At 47.3% G+C, this 15,655-nt stretch overlaps 1 protein-coding gene across 2 annotated transcripts in view; it reads left to right on the forward strand.

The window, feature by feature from the left end:
- Positions 1–15,655, forward strand: part of LOC141272793 (protein-glutamine gamma-glutamyltransferase E-like) — a 117,767-nt gene that overhangs the window by 23,975 nt on the left and 78,137 nt on the right. For both annotated transcript variants that reach the window (XM_073683860.1, XM_073683861.1), the window contains exon 5: positions 12,459–12,587. In XM_073683860.1, coding sequence (XP_073539961.1) covers positions 12,459–12,587 — 129 coding nt within the window. The remainder of the gene's footprint in view (positions 1–12,458; positions 12,588–15,655) is intronic.

Genomic DNA, 15,655 nt, shown 5'->3' on the forward strand with positions numbered 1-15,655 from the left:
ATATAGAAGTCTGTAATTCTTATTGTAGGTACACTTCAATTGAGAGAGACAGAATCTTAAAAAAAATCGAGAAAATTACATTGCATGAGTTTTACATACATTAATTAGCATTTTATTGCATGAAATAATTATTTGATACAATAAAAAAACAGAACTTAATATTTGGTACAGAAACCTTTGTTTGCAATTACAGAGGTCAAACATTTCCTGTAGTTTTTGACCAAGTTTGCTGCAGGGATTTTGGCTCACTCCTCCATACAGATCTTCTTCAGATCTTTCTGGTTTAGGGGCTACCGCTGGGTAACATTGAGCCTCAACTCCCTCCAAAAATTTTCTATTGGTTTCAGGTCTGGAGACTAGATAGATCCCTCCAGGACCTTGAAATTCCTCTTTCGGAGCCACACCTAAGTTGGCCTGGCTGTGTGTTTTAAGCCATTATCATGCTGGAAGACCAAAATCTCGCGATACATGACCCCATCCATTCTCCTTTCAATACTGTGCAGTCGTACTGTCTCCTTTGCAGAAAAGCACCCCCAAAGTATGATTTTTCCCTCACCATGCTTCACAGTTGGGACGGTGTTCTTGGGGTTGTGATCATCCTACTTCTTCTTCCAAACATTCCATGGCGAGTGGAGTTGATACCAAAAAGTTCTGTTTTGGTCTCATCTGACCGCATGACTTTCTCCCATGCCTCCTCTGGCATGGAGAGTGGTCATTGCCAACTTCAAACGTGCCTGGACATGTGCTTGTATGAGCTGGGGGAACTTGTGTGCCCTGCAGGATTTAAATCCATGATGGTATAGTGTGTTACTAACAGTAATGTTTGAGACTGTGATCCCAGCTCTCTTCAGGTCATTGACCAGGTCCTCCCGTGTAGTTGTGGCCTGATTCTTGACCTTTCTCAGAATCATCTTTACTCCTAGAGGCAAGATCTTGCATGGAGCCCCAAACCAAGGAAGATTGACAGACATCTTGTGTTCGGACATCGGACCAATTTTATAAACATAGATGAGGGCGAAAGTAAGAACCAGCCAGCAAACTGCTGTATACAATGGTGAAGCAGCCTCGTTAACCTCTTTAGGACTGGCAATATTTTTTGCGCTTTTGTTTTTTCCTCCCCTTTTCCCTAGAGCCATAACTATTTTTATTTTTAAGCCGATACAGCTGTGTGATGTCTTGTTTTTTGAGGGACAAGTTGTAGTTTTTGAATTACTCTATTCATTTTACTGTCACATATACTGAAAAACAGGAAAGAAATTCAGAGTGCGGTGAAATTGTGAAAAAAACTGCAATTCAGTAATTGTTTTTACAGAGGTCATTGTGCAGTAAAAATGATCTGGCATCATAATTGTTCAGGTCAGTATGTTTTTGGGGTTTTTTTTAGTAAAAAGAAATTTTTTTTCATTTTTCCATCAATGGAGCTATTTGAGGATTTGTGTATTGTGTGCCAGGCTGTTTTGATTGATACTATTTTGGGGTACATATGATATATTGACTTTTTATTCCATTTTTCTGGAGAAGTGTAATGAATGTAAAACTGCAAATCTGCATCTGCAAACATATTCACTGAGGCTGTTGGTTTCAGAGATGTAAAACCTGGAAGTTTGCTCCAGCACACTAAGTGCTGAGAGTAGTTAATCGGCCATTTTTATGGCCTAGGTTTTATGTGAACAGATGTACAGCGGGTGGGATGCTGTTCACCATATCTCCATATATAAATAGCCAGCCTGTTGAGTCATCATGTGGTGTTCAGTATCTGGAGAGGCTGGCTCCCGAGAGGAGCTTGCGTTCTTGCGCTGAACCAGAACGTGTGTGTTGTTAACCCTGAGTTGCCGGACCCCGGCAGATGTAAGGACTGTGCTGTATATTTTTATTTTACTTTGCTGTTATGCTGGAAGGGTGGTGTTTATGTTATGAACTCAATATTGGTTTATGCCGCTTTTAATAAATCAATCAGAAACTTGAGACAGCGTTGCATGTCTACCTCCATGTGCAGCTGAGTGAGCCGATCTACCATAATACATATATTCACACAAAAAACACATACACGGATACTGGTAATTACACCCAGTATACAGAGCAGGAGAAATAGTACTGTGCAGTGTATATATACTGTATAGAATCATACAGATACTGAGAATTACTCCCAGTATACAACAGGAGAAGTTATACTGTGCAGTCTATATACAGAATAATACAGGTACAGAGAATTACACCCAGTATACAGGACAGGAGAAGTGGTACTGTGCAGTCTATATACAGTATATACACAGAATAATACAGATACTGAGAATTACACTCCGTATACAGGACAGGAGAAGTGGTACTGTGCAGTCTATATACAGTATATACACAGAATAATACAGATACTGAAAATTACACTCCGTATACAGGACAGGAGAAGTGGTACTGTGCAGTCTTTATACAGTATATACACAGAATAATACAGGTACAGAGAATTACACCCAGTATACAGGACAGGAGAAGTGATAGTGTGCAGTCTATATACAGTATATACACAGAATAATACAGGTACAGAGAATTACACCCAGTATACAGGACAGGAGAAGTGATAGTGTGCAGTGTACAGTATATATATAGAATAAAACAGGTACCAAGAATTATACCCAGATTACAGGACAGGAGATGTGGTACTGTACAGTGTATATATACAGAATAATACAGAGAATTCCACACTGGTATACAGGACAGGAGAAGTGGTACTGTGCAGTGTATATGTACAGAATAATACAAGAATTACACCCAGTATACAGGACAGGAGAAGTGATAGTGTGCAGTGTACAGTATATATATAGAATAAAACAGGTATCAAGAATTATACCCAGATTACAGGACAGGAGATGTGGTACTGTACAGTGCATATATACAGAATAATACAGAGAATTCCACACTGGTATACAGGACAGGAGAAGTGGTATTGTGCAGTGTGCAGTATATATATAGAATAAAATAGGTACCAAGAATTATACCCAGATTCCAAGACAGGAGATGTGGTACTGTGCAGTGTATATATACAGAATAATACAGAAAATTACACCCAGTATACAGGACAGGAGAAGTGGTACTGTGCAGTGAATATATACAGAATAATACAAGAATTACACCCAGTATACGGGACAGGAGAAGTGGTACTGTGCAGTGTATATATACAGAATAAAACAGGTACAGAGAATTACACCCAGTATACAGGACAGGAGAAGTGATACTGTTCTGTGTACAGTATATATATAGAATAAAACAGGTACCAACAATTATACCCAGATTACAAGACAGGAGATGTGGTACTGTGCAGTGTATATATACAGAATAATACAGAAAATTACACCCAGTATACAGGACAGGAGAAGTGGTACTGTGCAGTGTATATATACAGAATAATACAAGAATTACACCCAGTATACGGGACAGGAGAAGTAGTACTGTGCAGTGTATATATACAGAATAAATCAGGTACAGAGAATTACACCCAGTATACAGGACAGGAGAATTTGTATTGTGCAGTGTACAGTATATATATAGAATAAAACAGGTACCAAGAATTATACCCAGATTACAGAACAGGAGAATTGGTACTGTGCAGTGTATATATACAGAATAATACAGAGAATTACACCCAGTATACAGGACAGGAGAAGTGGTACTGTACAGCGTATATGACGCGCCCCCTGGGCCTGTGCTGTGCTGGGGATACCCGGAGCCGGATCGCTGGGGGTTGTAGTCCTCCGTGGCTGTGACCCGGTCCGTGCCCAGGGCGGTCAAACCAGTGGCAGTCTTAGTGTAATAACAAATGTCCGACTACGCCACCCGTGGATTGCGGTCAGTGGGGACCGCCGCTGCACTGCAGACCGCTGAGGCTGATGTTGTATGCGCAGCCAAGTATGGGATAACTCCCCACGGGAGAAGTATTGCCTCAGGGCAGCTAGTGTGGATGATGGGAGCGATGGTGTGAGCGTCCCAGTACTAATGGTGCTGGTGCGGCGATGAAACACAGAAACGTGTGGTGCAGTTCAGGGTCTTTACTGATGGTATAACGCAGACCCTCCCGGGAGTACTGGCTAGCAGTAGAGGCCTGGTCAGTCTGAGAGCTAGCAGGATCTCCCCCTGGCCAGGTGGAGTTGTAGGCCTCCCCGTCTATCTGCACTCTTTCCTGGCTACCTTGCTTTGTGCGGGTAGAAGTAGCCCACGTCCCTGAGTGTACCGTGTGGTGCTCACCCGTATGGCCGGTGACTTGGGGCCTTCCGTTAGCCTCCGCTTCACGATGGCGGTGCTGGTCCCTTGCTTGTGACCGTGCCTCCGGGCTTCTATGGCCAGAGGACATGGAATCCCCTGCCGGTTGGATTCTGCTACTGGACTGGGATGTCCCCACAGCCTCGAACTCCGTGTCCGGGTTTAGTGTCTTCAGCCAAGGCGAGCTATCTAGCTTCCAGCCTCTGGCACTCGCTCCTGCTCCTACAGAGCTCCTAGTTCTTGCTTTCCCTGTGTCTGCTGTCCTCCAGACCTGACTGCATCTCTGTCTGGGACTTCACTCTGACTCTCCTAATCCCGCCCCAGACCCAGTTTATAAGGGCAGATTCCTCCCCTCCCAGGTCTGGGCGGGCAGTGTTGCATGCTTAGGGCTCCTGACCAGGGAAACCTCCCACTTGCTCTCAGACGTAATATTTCAATTACTGTGGCAACCAGACCCCTGGGGTGCCACATATACATACAAAATAATACCGATACTTAGAATTACACCCAGTATACAGGACAGAAGTGCTCTTTTGCAGTGTATATATACAGGTCAGGACAAGTGGCACTGTTCAGTTTACATATATAGAACAATACACATACTGAGAATTAGACCCAGTATACAGGACAGAAGTGCTCCTTTGCAGTATATACAATACAGACCAAAAGTTTGGACACACCTTCTCATTTAAAGATTTTTCGGTATTTTCATGACTATGAAAATTGAACATTCACACTGAAGGCATCAAAACTATGGATTAACACATGTGGAATTATATACTTAACAAAAAAGGTTCTTCAAAGTAGCCAAAATTTGCTTTAATGACTGCTTTGCACATTCTTGGCATTCTCTTGATGAGCTTCAAGAGGAGTCACCGGAAATGGTCTTCCAACAATCTTGAAGGAGTTCCCAGAGATGCTTAGCACTTGTTGGCCCTTTTACCTTCACTCTGCGGTCCAGTTCACCCCAAACCATCTCGATTGGGTTCAGGTCTGATGACTGTGGAGGCCAGGTCATCTGGCTTAGCACACCTTCACGCTCTTGCTTGGCCAAATAGCCCTTACACAGCCTGGAGGTGTGTTTGGGGTCATTGTCCTGTTGAAAAATAAATGATGGTCCAACTAAATGCAAACCAGATGGAATAGCATGCCGCTGTAAGATGCTGTGGTAGCCATGCAGGTTCAGTATGCCTTCAATTTTGAATAAATCCCCAACAGTGTCACCAGCAAAGCACCCCCACACCATCACACCTCCTCCTCCATGCTTAACGGTGGGAACCAGGCATGTAGAGTCCATCCGTTCACCTTTTCTGCGTCGCACAGAGACACGGTGGTTGGAACCAAAGATCTCAAATTTGGACTCATCAGACTAAAGCACAGATTTCCACTGGTCTAATGTCCATTCCTTGTGTTCTTTAGCCCAAACAAGTCTCTTCTGCTTGTTGTCTGTCCTTAGCAGTGGTTTCCTAGCAGCTATTTTACCATGAAGGCCTGCTGTACAAAGTCTCCTCTTAACAGTTGTTGAAGAGATGTGTCTGCTGCTAGAACTCTGTGTGGCATTGACCTGGTCTCTAATCTGAGCTGCTGTTAACCTGCGATTTGTGAGGCTGGTGACTCGGATAAACTTATCCTCAGAAGCAGAGGTGACTCTTGGTCTTCCTTTCCTGGGGTGGTCCTCATGTGAGCCAGTTTATTTGTAGCGCTTGATGGTTTTGGCAACTGCATTTGGGGACACTTTCAAAGTTTGCCAAATTTTTCGGACTGACTGACCTTCATTTCTTAAAGTAATGATGGCCACTCGTTTTTCTTTACTTAGCTGCTTTTTTCTTGCCATAATACAAATTCTAACAATCTATTCAGTAGGACTATTAGCTGTGTATCCACCAGACTTCTGCAGAACACACCTGATCGACCCAATCCCATTTATAAGGCAAGAAATTCCACTTATTAAACCTGACAGGGCACACCTGTGAAGTGAAAACCATTTCCGGTGACTACCTCTTGAAGCTCATCAAGAGAATGCCAAGAATGTGCAAAGCAGTCATCAAAGTAAAAGGTGGCTACTTTGAAGAACCTAGAATATAAGACATATTTTCAGTTGTTTCACACTTTTTTGTTAAGTATATAATTCCACATGTGTTAATTCATAGTTTTGATGCCTTCAGTGTGAATGTACAATTTGCATAGTCATGAAAATACAGAAAAATCTTTAAATGAGAAGGTGTGTCTAAACTTTTGGTCTGTACTGAATATACCGGTCAGGAGAAGTGGTACTGTTCAGTGTATATATACAGGTCAGGAGAAGTAGTACTGTTCAGTGTATATACATTGGAGAACCACTGCAATCTTTTTCATGGCCCATTCAGACGCCACAGCTATCAGGAAGCATTCACACTGCAGCTACTGCTTCTGCATGGGCCAGTGCAGCGGTTCTCCAAAAAAGCCCCCTCAGTTCAAGGGATGGTAAATGGTTACAGGGCTTGAGGGGAGGATTGATGTGCTCCCCGATATGAACATCTGTCAGGCTGCTGTCAGTGACGCACCCCCTGGGACATATTCCTTTTTGAGGGGAATACCCGGCACCGGATCAGATGGGGGGTTGTAGTCTCCGAGCGGCTGTGACCCGGCCCCGTGCCCAGGGCGTCAAGCTCAGTGTTATGTGGCAGTTCTACAGATGTTACTAAAGTTCTTTTGTGTCGACTACGCCACCCGTTGTGATGCGGTCACTGTGGCCGCCGCTGCAGCAGGGTCCGCTGAGGCTGATGGTGGGTGCGCAGCTTGGTGAGATAACCCCCAACGGGAGGGGTATAGCCTCAGAGGGGACAGGCGCAGAGGATGGGGGTTGTGGTGGTGTAGTGCAGACGGCAGTGAAGACAGAGTCGGGTTGTGCAGTTAAGGGTGTTTACTTACTGCAGATGTTGTACTGGTCACTCCAGCTGCTAGTGACCACCCGAGCCGTGCTGCGTCCACCAGGTCCTGGATCCAGCCAACCCCCAAACAAGTCCGGAGCGTGGCCCTGAGCTCTCCCTCTGTCCTTTCTTCAGCCGTCCCCACCAGTGATCCACCTAGGTCCAGCTCCCTCGGGCCTTCTGTTGGGACACCCTTGGCCCTGGGTTCCCTGACCCTTCATGTGGTGTGCCTTCGGGGTGAATGTGGTGGGTGACCGTGACAGACACTGCCCACGGTCTCCGGTCTCTGGCTGGGGATTGTTTTTACCCCCACCAGTTTGGGTTCCGGTTCCCTTTTGCTGACTCCTCACCCGGTGCTTTAATTTGGGTTCTTGGGTCCCTTCTCTTCTGTGCTCTGGGTCTTTCTCTTTTCTCCTCTCTCACTCTGGGTCTTGGTCTTTCTTCTCTCCTCTCCTGACTTGTTTTCTGCAGCTGATCCTCTCTGCATCTGACTCTCTGCGTCTGACCCTGATTCTAGTTGGTGCCCACCTTATATATCCCTCTATGTGTGAGCTCAGGTGACCAGCACCCAATGAGCTCCTAACTTTACCCAGGCTGCTCCCCCTATCTGCCCCTACACTACTTGGGATGTACCACCCCCCTCCCACTCCAGCCAGGAACAGACTCGGTCGTACCTGCACATTTCCAAGTGGGAGTACCGTCGGTCTGCTCCTCGGAAATGGGATGTGTGTAGTGCATGCAGCCTACCGAGCTCAGTTCCACACTCCTTCCTTACCCGGGAGTGGAATATCACACCTCTGGGTTGAGGTGCAATACCCCTGTAGCAGCCGAATCCTCAGGGTGCTACATTCCCCCCTGGTAAATCACAGCACGTCCTCGGGCTGTAAGACATAAAACAACACCAAAACATACAAAATTTTCATCTAAACATATAAAACATATAAAACATCATATATATAAAACTTTTCATATCAACATTCTCGTCGTCTCTCGTTTCAGGTTCCTCCTCCGGACACTGTGCAACGTGTGTCCGGGAAAAGTGCGACAGTCTCTTAGAAAAACTGGTTTTTCTATAAAACCGGTAGGGGGCGCTTTAGGACGCGCAACTATATACAGGGGAAGTTGGCCGCTCTCAGTCCTCGGCCAGGTAGAGGGAAGGGAATGGCTGCTCACAGTCCTCAGCCTGTAGGATGAAGGGGTTAACGGGTAAACAGTTCACTGGTCCCAACGGGGACTATTTTAGCAGCAACGGTTCACTGTGCCCCGACGGGCAACTATATACAGTCTCTACTCCCGTCCTCAACGACGGCTCCCTCCTGCTCTTTCTTGGTGATACGGTGTTGCTTCAGACCCGTCCGGGTCCTCTGGCTCCTCCTCCTCGTACCGCAACTCCTCCTCCGTCAAGCGGTGTACGTGGAGGGCGTAAGGTCCTTTGGCACACTTGTGCCGGGTGAAAGTGACCTCGTCTCCGACGTAGAGGTCACGGCCTTTGTGACCTTCCGGCAGGTGGGACTCGACGTCTCTGCGGGTCACAAAAACGTCACCGCGGTTGTTACGGTCCCGAATAAAGCCCCACCCATGCTGCGGGTTGAACTTTATCACCGTCCCGATGGTGCGGGGACAGTGCGCTGCACGGGGGTTCCTCCTAGTCCGGCTCTTCTGCTCCGCGCTCCGGATTTGGGCCTGTTGTTCTCTGACCCGCCTCTCCTCCCGTTCTCTCGCAAACTCTGCTAGCTGCTGACGACAACACTCAGTACGCTCAGCGGCGACTGCCCGAGTTTCTCCGGTGAACCCCATCAAATCTTCTCCCGTGGGGTCCCACACGAATTGGGCTTCTTCTAAAGGAGGCGAGACCCGAGTCACGGGCTTCGGAGCCGGGATCAGGGGCTCACACAAGGGCCCTAGTCTTTGTTGCCGCTCCAGCTCATGGTATCCTTCGGGCCAGATGAAGGGCCGCCCGTCCGGCCATGTGAGCTGGCTGAACAGGTCCTCCCCCAGGTGTGGCACCCTTGGTATTGCGGGCGCGGGCGCGGTGGTGGTGGCGCCCGGGTTGCCCAGGCCTTGCGGCCAGGCCTGGGGCACCTGGAAGGTGAAGGGCACCGTTAGGACGGCGGCGCCCTGGGCTACCTGGCCTTGCGGCCAGGCCGGAGGCTCCGCAGAGGTAGGGGGCGCTGTTGGTGATGCGGCGCCCGGGGGTACTAGGCCTTGCGACCAGGCTGGTGGTATTTCCTGCTTTGTCACGCTCCGGGTCGAGGTGCGTGACGTCACAGGGGTCGCTGCGGCGGCTTCTGGTCGGGGCCTAGTCCATGGCGGTGACATGGCGGCTACGGGCACAGCAGGGGGACTTTCGGGCTCTGCGACGGGGAGCTGGGGCAGGTGGGCGGTGTCACGGCTTGGGGTATAGGCGTCCCCTTTACCTGCCTCCATGCGTTCGGCTCCCTTCTCGGCGCCGTCTCCGGCCTTGGGTCCTCCCGCGCCATCCTCAGAGGCGGTCTGCTTCCTCTTCCAGGGTAGCGTGCTCCGTTGACTGGTCTCTGCTTGCTGGGTCATCTCCCGGCTCCACTCCGCCAGTATCTCACGCTGTACCCGGGCCATCCTCCGTGCGAGGCCCTCCAGGGCAGTTTGTGCACACTCCCGGTCTCGGGGGAGTTGCGCTAAGATCTCCGCTAGACCTAGCGGGGTTGTGGACTCTAGCAGGCTCCTGACCATCGGGTCGGTGCTGCTCTGCTCTTCTTCCGGCAGGCTCCTGGCCAGCGGGCCGGTGCTGCTCTGCCCTCCTTCCTCGGTCTCTAGCAGACTCCTGGCCAGCGGGCCGGTGCTGTTCTGCTTTTTCTCCATCTCCGGGTGAGCTTTTCCGCTGCTCCTCGTTAGACCTCTTGCCTCCGGGTGCGCTCGCTCCAGACTGCTCCAAGCGACACCCATCTTTTCTCTTCTCTTTCGTCTCCTCCCACTTCGAGGGCGGTCCCGGGGCAACTCGGTGACTGTCAGCCCCAGGGGGAGTTCTTTCACGCTGACAGACACCTCCAGCATCACAGTCTCCGTTGGTGGGGGCGGTTTCCACTTTTGGCGCCATTTTCTGTCCTGGCCCACGATGGGAGGTGGCCTCTTGCCCTCCTTTGGCACGCCCATAATGGCGTCCGCTGCTCTTCCAAGGCGGGAAATCTGCGGTTTTGGCGGGAAGCGTCGCCCAGTGGCGGGAAACTCTGCAGATGGCGGGAACAAGCTGGAAATGGCGGACAATCGGCGGGAAACAACTGGTGATGGAGTCCGATGGCGTGGACCCTCCGGAACCGGCGGGAGACTTCTTTCTGAGGTAAACTTGCACTTTTCTTCAGGCACGCAGTACCCGGGTGTTGCGGGCACGTAATCCTGCCGACTACGCCAAAGTTGACGCACCCCCTGGGACATATTCCTTTTTGAGGGGAATACCCGGCACCGGATCAGATGGGGGGTTGTAGTCTCCGAGCGGCTGTGACCCGGCCCCGTGCCCAGGGCGTCAAGCTCAGTGTTATGTGGCAGTTCTACAGATGTTACTAAAGTTCTTTTGTGTCGACTACGCCACCCGTTGTGATGCGGTCACTGTGGCCGCCGCTGCAGCAGGGTCCGCTGAGGCTGATGGTGGGTGCGCAGCTTGGTGAGATAACCCCCAACGGGAGGGGTATAGCCTCAGAGGGGACAGGCGCAGAGGATGGGGGTTGTGGTGGTGTAGTGCAGACGGCAGTGAAGACAGAGTCGGGTTGTGCAGTTAAGGGTGTTTACTTACTGCAGATGTTGTACTGGTCACTCCAGCTGCTAGTGACCACCCGAGCCGTGCTGCGTCCACCAGGTCCTGGATCCAGCCAACCCCCAAACAAGTCCGGAGCGTGGCCCTGAGCTCTCCCTCTGTCCTTTCTTCAGCCGTCCCCACCAGTGATCCACCTAGGTCCAGCTCCCTCGGGCCTTCTGTTGGGACACCCTTGGCCCTGGGTTCCCTGACCCTTCATGTGGTGTGCCTTCGGGGTGAATGTGGTGGGTGACCGTGACAGACACTGCCCACGGTCTCCGGTCTCTGGCTGGGGATTGTTTTTACCCCCACCAGTTTGGGTTCCGGTTCCCTTTTGCTGACTCCTCACCCGGTGCTTTAATTTGGGTTCTTGGGTCCCTTCTCTTCTGTGCTCTGGGTCTTTCTCTTTTCTCCTCTCTCACTCTGGGTCTTGGTCTTTCTTCTCTCCTCTCCTGACTTGTTTTCTGCAGCTGATCCTCTCTGCATCTGACTCTCTGCGTCTGACCCTGATTCTAGTTGGTGCCCACCTTATATATCCCTCTATGTGTGAGCTCAGGTGACCAGCACCCAATGAGCTCCTAACTTTACCCAGGCTGCTCCCCCTATCTGCCCCTACACTACTTGGGATGTACCACCCCCCTCCCACTCCAGCCAGGAACAGACTCGGTCGTACCTGCACATTTCCAAGTGGGAGTACCGTCGGTCTGCTCCTCGGAAATGGGATGTGTGTAGTGCATGCAGCCTACCGAGCTCAGTTCCACACTCCTTCCTTACCCGGGAGTGGAATATCACACCTCTGGGTTGAGGTGCAATACCCCTGTAGCAGCCGAATCCTCAGGGTGCTACATCAGACTTCTCAGAAGGAAGGAGAAGTGTCAGGTTTACTGCCTGCTCAGAGGCTGTTCTAAGCAGCTATCAGAGGTAGTGAAGATGCAGGAGACAGGACTGGCTGGGAGCATTAGACATACTTACTAGTCCTGTCCTCCTGCTTGTGCTTGAACCCTGAGAAAACCAGCAATCCCAGGTAAGTCGTTTTTTATACATGCGCAGTACAAACTGTGGATGGTGCTTTTTTCTGCCAGATACTATGGACAGCAGAGAAAAGCATCAAGTTTTTAAAGTACTGTCTGTAAATTTACGGACGTTTGGCAACTTAGATTGGAAGAGGTCATCAATTTTGAAGGCCTGGATACCCCCATTAGGAACAGAACATTAGGATCCATCAGACATTGTGGCAATTGGGCCATTAGGCCTCATCAGGCATCCCTGGTACCAGATTCTTCTTATTTTTGAATCAGCTATTCTGCATATGTTATTAAGCCATTCGTTAGCCAGACCAAGAGCTAATTCACGACAACACAACATTCGTTGATGGACATGTATCTTTCCATAGACGGGAGCATTTTTCAAGCTGTTTTCTAAAACATTATACAGTAAATCATTGAAATTGCAGTTTTAAAGAGCTACCACTCAGTTTACTGTATGATATGATGCAAATTCTACTGCATTAACCTCTGTCTTGTTATTTCTCTATTTAGTTTCAGGAAACTATTCTCTATATCGCTTTGGTTCTTTTGGATTCAACCTTAAACTTCAGAAGAAATCCCCAGCAGGACCTAAGGCAGCGTAACGACCCTTCATATATCTGCAGGGTCCTGAGCGCCATAGTAAGTGACTCAACCTGATTCAAGACAAATTTGTGACAATTTTGTGAACTGATAGTTAACGATATTGATAGTTTTTGATATCCTCTGTGTTCCTCCATATTACTTTCCTCAAACCATTAAGTAAGTGTGCAGGTTCCTGGAAATAGGGGAAGACAGCGGAGGTGAATCTGCAACTTAGGAACTACCACCAGGGACAATAAATCCAAATTTCCTCCTTTTTAACACTTTGCGTCAAAGTTTAGCATTCACAGGACTCTGAACATGTATATTAATCTAAAGCTAGTCTGTGCGGGAAATATGTTAATTTGAACCTGCTGTGTGCTGAATGAGGAAGCATGATATTTGGCATTATTATGTGTTGTTCTTGGCTGTGATCTTACACATATTACATATATTTAATATTAAGCCCTAGGAGGAAATGCTCAAGCAAATGATTTCTCAGCGTTTTTAATAGGCTGTTTCAATATGTTTACGGTGATACATGAAAATCACAGGGAGGATTATGGTATTTTGTGAACTTAGCATAAATTAAAAGATAGGGTTGATCTATAGCCGTCAGACAGCTTTAGTCTCAGGTGCTCTTTCCTGTAAATGCAGGTTATCAAAAAAAATAAATACATTTCCCATACTAACCCCTTAAAAGGTATCTTCTTGCTGGACTTCAACCCCTTACCCCATTCCCAAACTATTTATATACACATGAAGCTTTTTCAAAGTCAAGTCCAAAAATACCTTTACACCGCCATTATTAAGAAATCCGTATTGGAAGTGGTATGCAAATGAGGCTGAAGGACTATCATAAATCTGAAGCCTCTGTCACTCCAGCTCTATGCCTTCCCCAGTGCCGCCTCTTCCTGCTTGACTGATGGCTCCTTTGCCTGAAGTCACAAGTTATAAAGGCTCTCAGTAAAGCAGAAGGACATAGTGCTGGGCTAGTATAGAGCTCAAGTGACAGAGGCTTTAGATGTGCAAATAACTATTAATTCTCATTTACATATCAATTCAAACACTGATTTCTCAGTAAAGGAGTGACGCACCGGCCATGTAAAGGTGTTGATGGATTTGTCTTTGAAAGAGCCACCTGCACTTATAATTTATTTTTAAGTGTACAATTCTGCTGACAGATTCCCTTTAAGGACGAGAGACATTTCAACTCTTTATTACTTTATAACTCTCCATTTTTTCACTTTTGTAATTGCACAATGTTTTTTTCTGTGGAATATTTATAGAATTTTAGGCATTTATTTATAATATGGATTGTTATTATGGTTATATGGTCACCAAATATGTGTAATTTATTGTGGTTTGTGATATTTCATTTTCTTTGTTTGTGATTGTTTTTATTTTTGTTTTATTTTAAACACATAATTTCATTTTTCACTTTTTATTTTGTGTACTTAATAGAGATGAGCGAATTTGTTTGATGAACGATCGCCAGTTTCAAATTCGGCACGAATATGGCACATTCAGATTCGTGTTCGGGTTACTGAGCTTTTGCACAAAAATCGGCAAAAGTTGACCCCGAACACAAACATGGCCCCGAACATCCCTGGTTTCCCACGCTGTCAATCTGCGTGACAGCATGGGAATCAGGGTCTGTGATCGGCGGTAATATCATTACCGCCGGTAACAGTGCTGTGGGGATCACGCTGTTAGCTGTCAGCATGATCCCCATAGCTGTGACAGTCACCTAAGGTAAAAAGGTTACCGCGGTTGACAGTCGCCTGCTGATGGGGCAACTACCCCCATCATTCAGTGCCTGCTTTCACAGTACATATGATGCCCAAGAGCCGCTGATGGGTGAAGTAATCTTATCAGCACGCTTGCGTGGTGAAAGTAAAAATAAAAAAAAAAGTTAAAATAAATAAATATTTAAATAAAAATAATAAACACATCATACTCACCTACCACCTTGACCCCGATGTTCTTGTCCCCTGTAAAAAAAAACCCAGAATATACACCTAGCCTCCGAAGCCAATGTTCACATGCAATAAAGGTAAAATAATAAACCAACCTCATCTTCACCTGTCCGCCGTAGTCCATACACCGAGTGTCCCACGTCAATCTCAGTGACAGCACGGCCACATCTGGAGATGTGACCATCCTATCAGGCAGCTGGTGTTACACTGACAGGAGCACTATGGCTCCCTCAGTGTATGGCGAGAAGCTGGCCTGTTGAGGTCACCAGAGTTCAAACAGCTGATGATCAGCTGAGCGCTCCGGTGATCTCACTTACGGCAGTAGTGCTGTGTGGGAATTTTCCAACGCAGCACTAATGCCATAAGTGAGATCACTGGAGCTCTCAGCTGATTGTCAGCTGTTTGAACTAAAGTGACCTCATCCCTGCAGCACAGCACTATACACTGGCAGGAGTGATTACACATTAGTGACTGCTGATGTGGCTGCTGTAGAAGTGATCCGGATCGCCATGGGACACTCGGATTGCGTCATGACGGCGGACAGGTGAGGGACGTGGTTGTTTCTTATTTTTGGTTTCTTACAGGAGACGAGGGCTTCGGGGACTGAGTGAATAATAAATACATTTTTAAAACCTGTAGATAGGATGTACGTCACTCTATATAAAATATGGTGGCAGGATAGGATACCACTCCATATATTCAGTGAAGTAAAAATCCGGCACTCATAGAGTTGCAGAAAAAAATAGATTTATTAGTGAAGCAACCCAAAAGCAGTGACGTTTTTCTGAGCCTGATGTAACTTAATGTCTAAAACTGGTGCAAAAATGCATCAGCTGCTGTCAGGCTTTTTTTTACCTTTTACCCCTAGACTTTGGTCCTAGCCTGGATCGTATAATTTTTTTAAATCAAATGTTTTTTTATTGCTTTTTAAAGATTTTTAACCCCTTTTACCCCTGAAGGTGGTTTGCACGTTAATGACCAGGCCAATTTTTACAATTTTGACCACTGTCACTTTATGAGGTAATAACTCTGGAACGCTTCATCAGATACCACTGATTCTGAGACTGTTTTTTCGACACATATTGTACTACATGATAGTGGTACAAATTTTTCTATATGACTTGCATTTATTTGTGAAAAAAATGAAAT

Source organism: Phyllobates terribilis, unplaced genomic scaffold (assembly GCF_046119375.1).
Source record: "Phyllobates terribilis strain yellow unplaced genomic scaffold, ASM4611937v1 Scaffold_5__5_contigs__length_657084704, whole genome shotgun sequence".
Classification (NCBI taxonomy): domain Eukaryota; kingdom Metazoa; phylum Chordata; class Amphibia; order Anura; family Dendrobatidae; genus Phyllobates; species Phyllobates terribilis.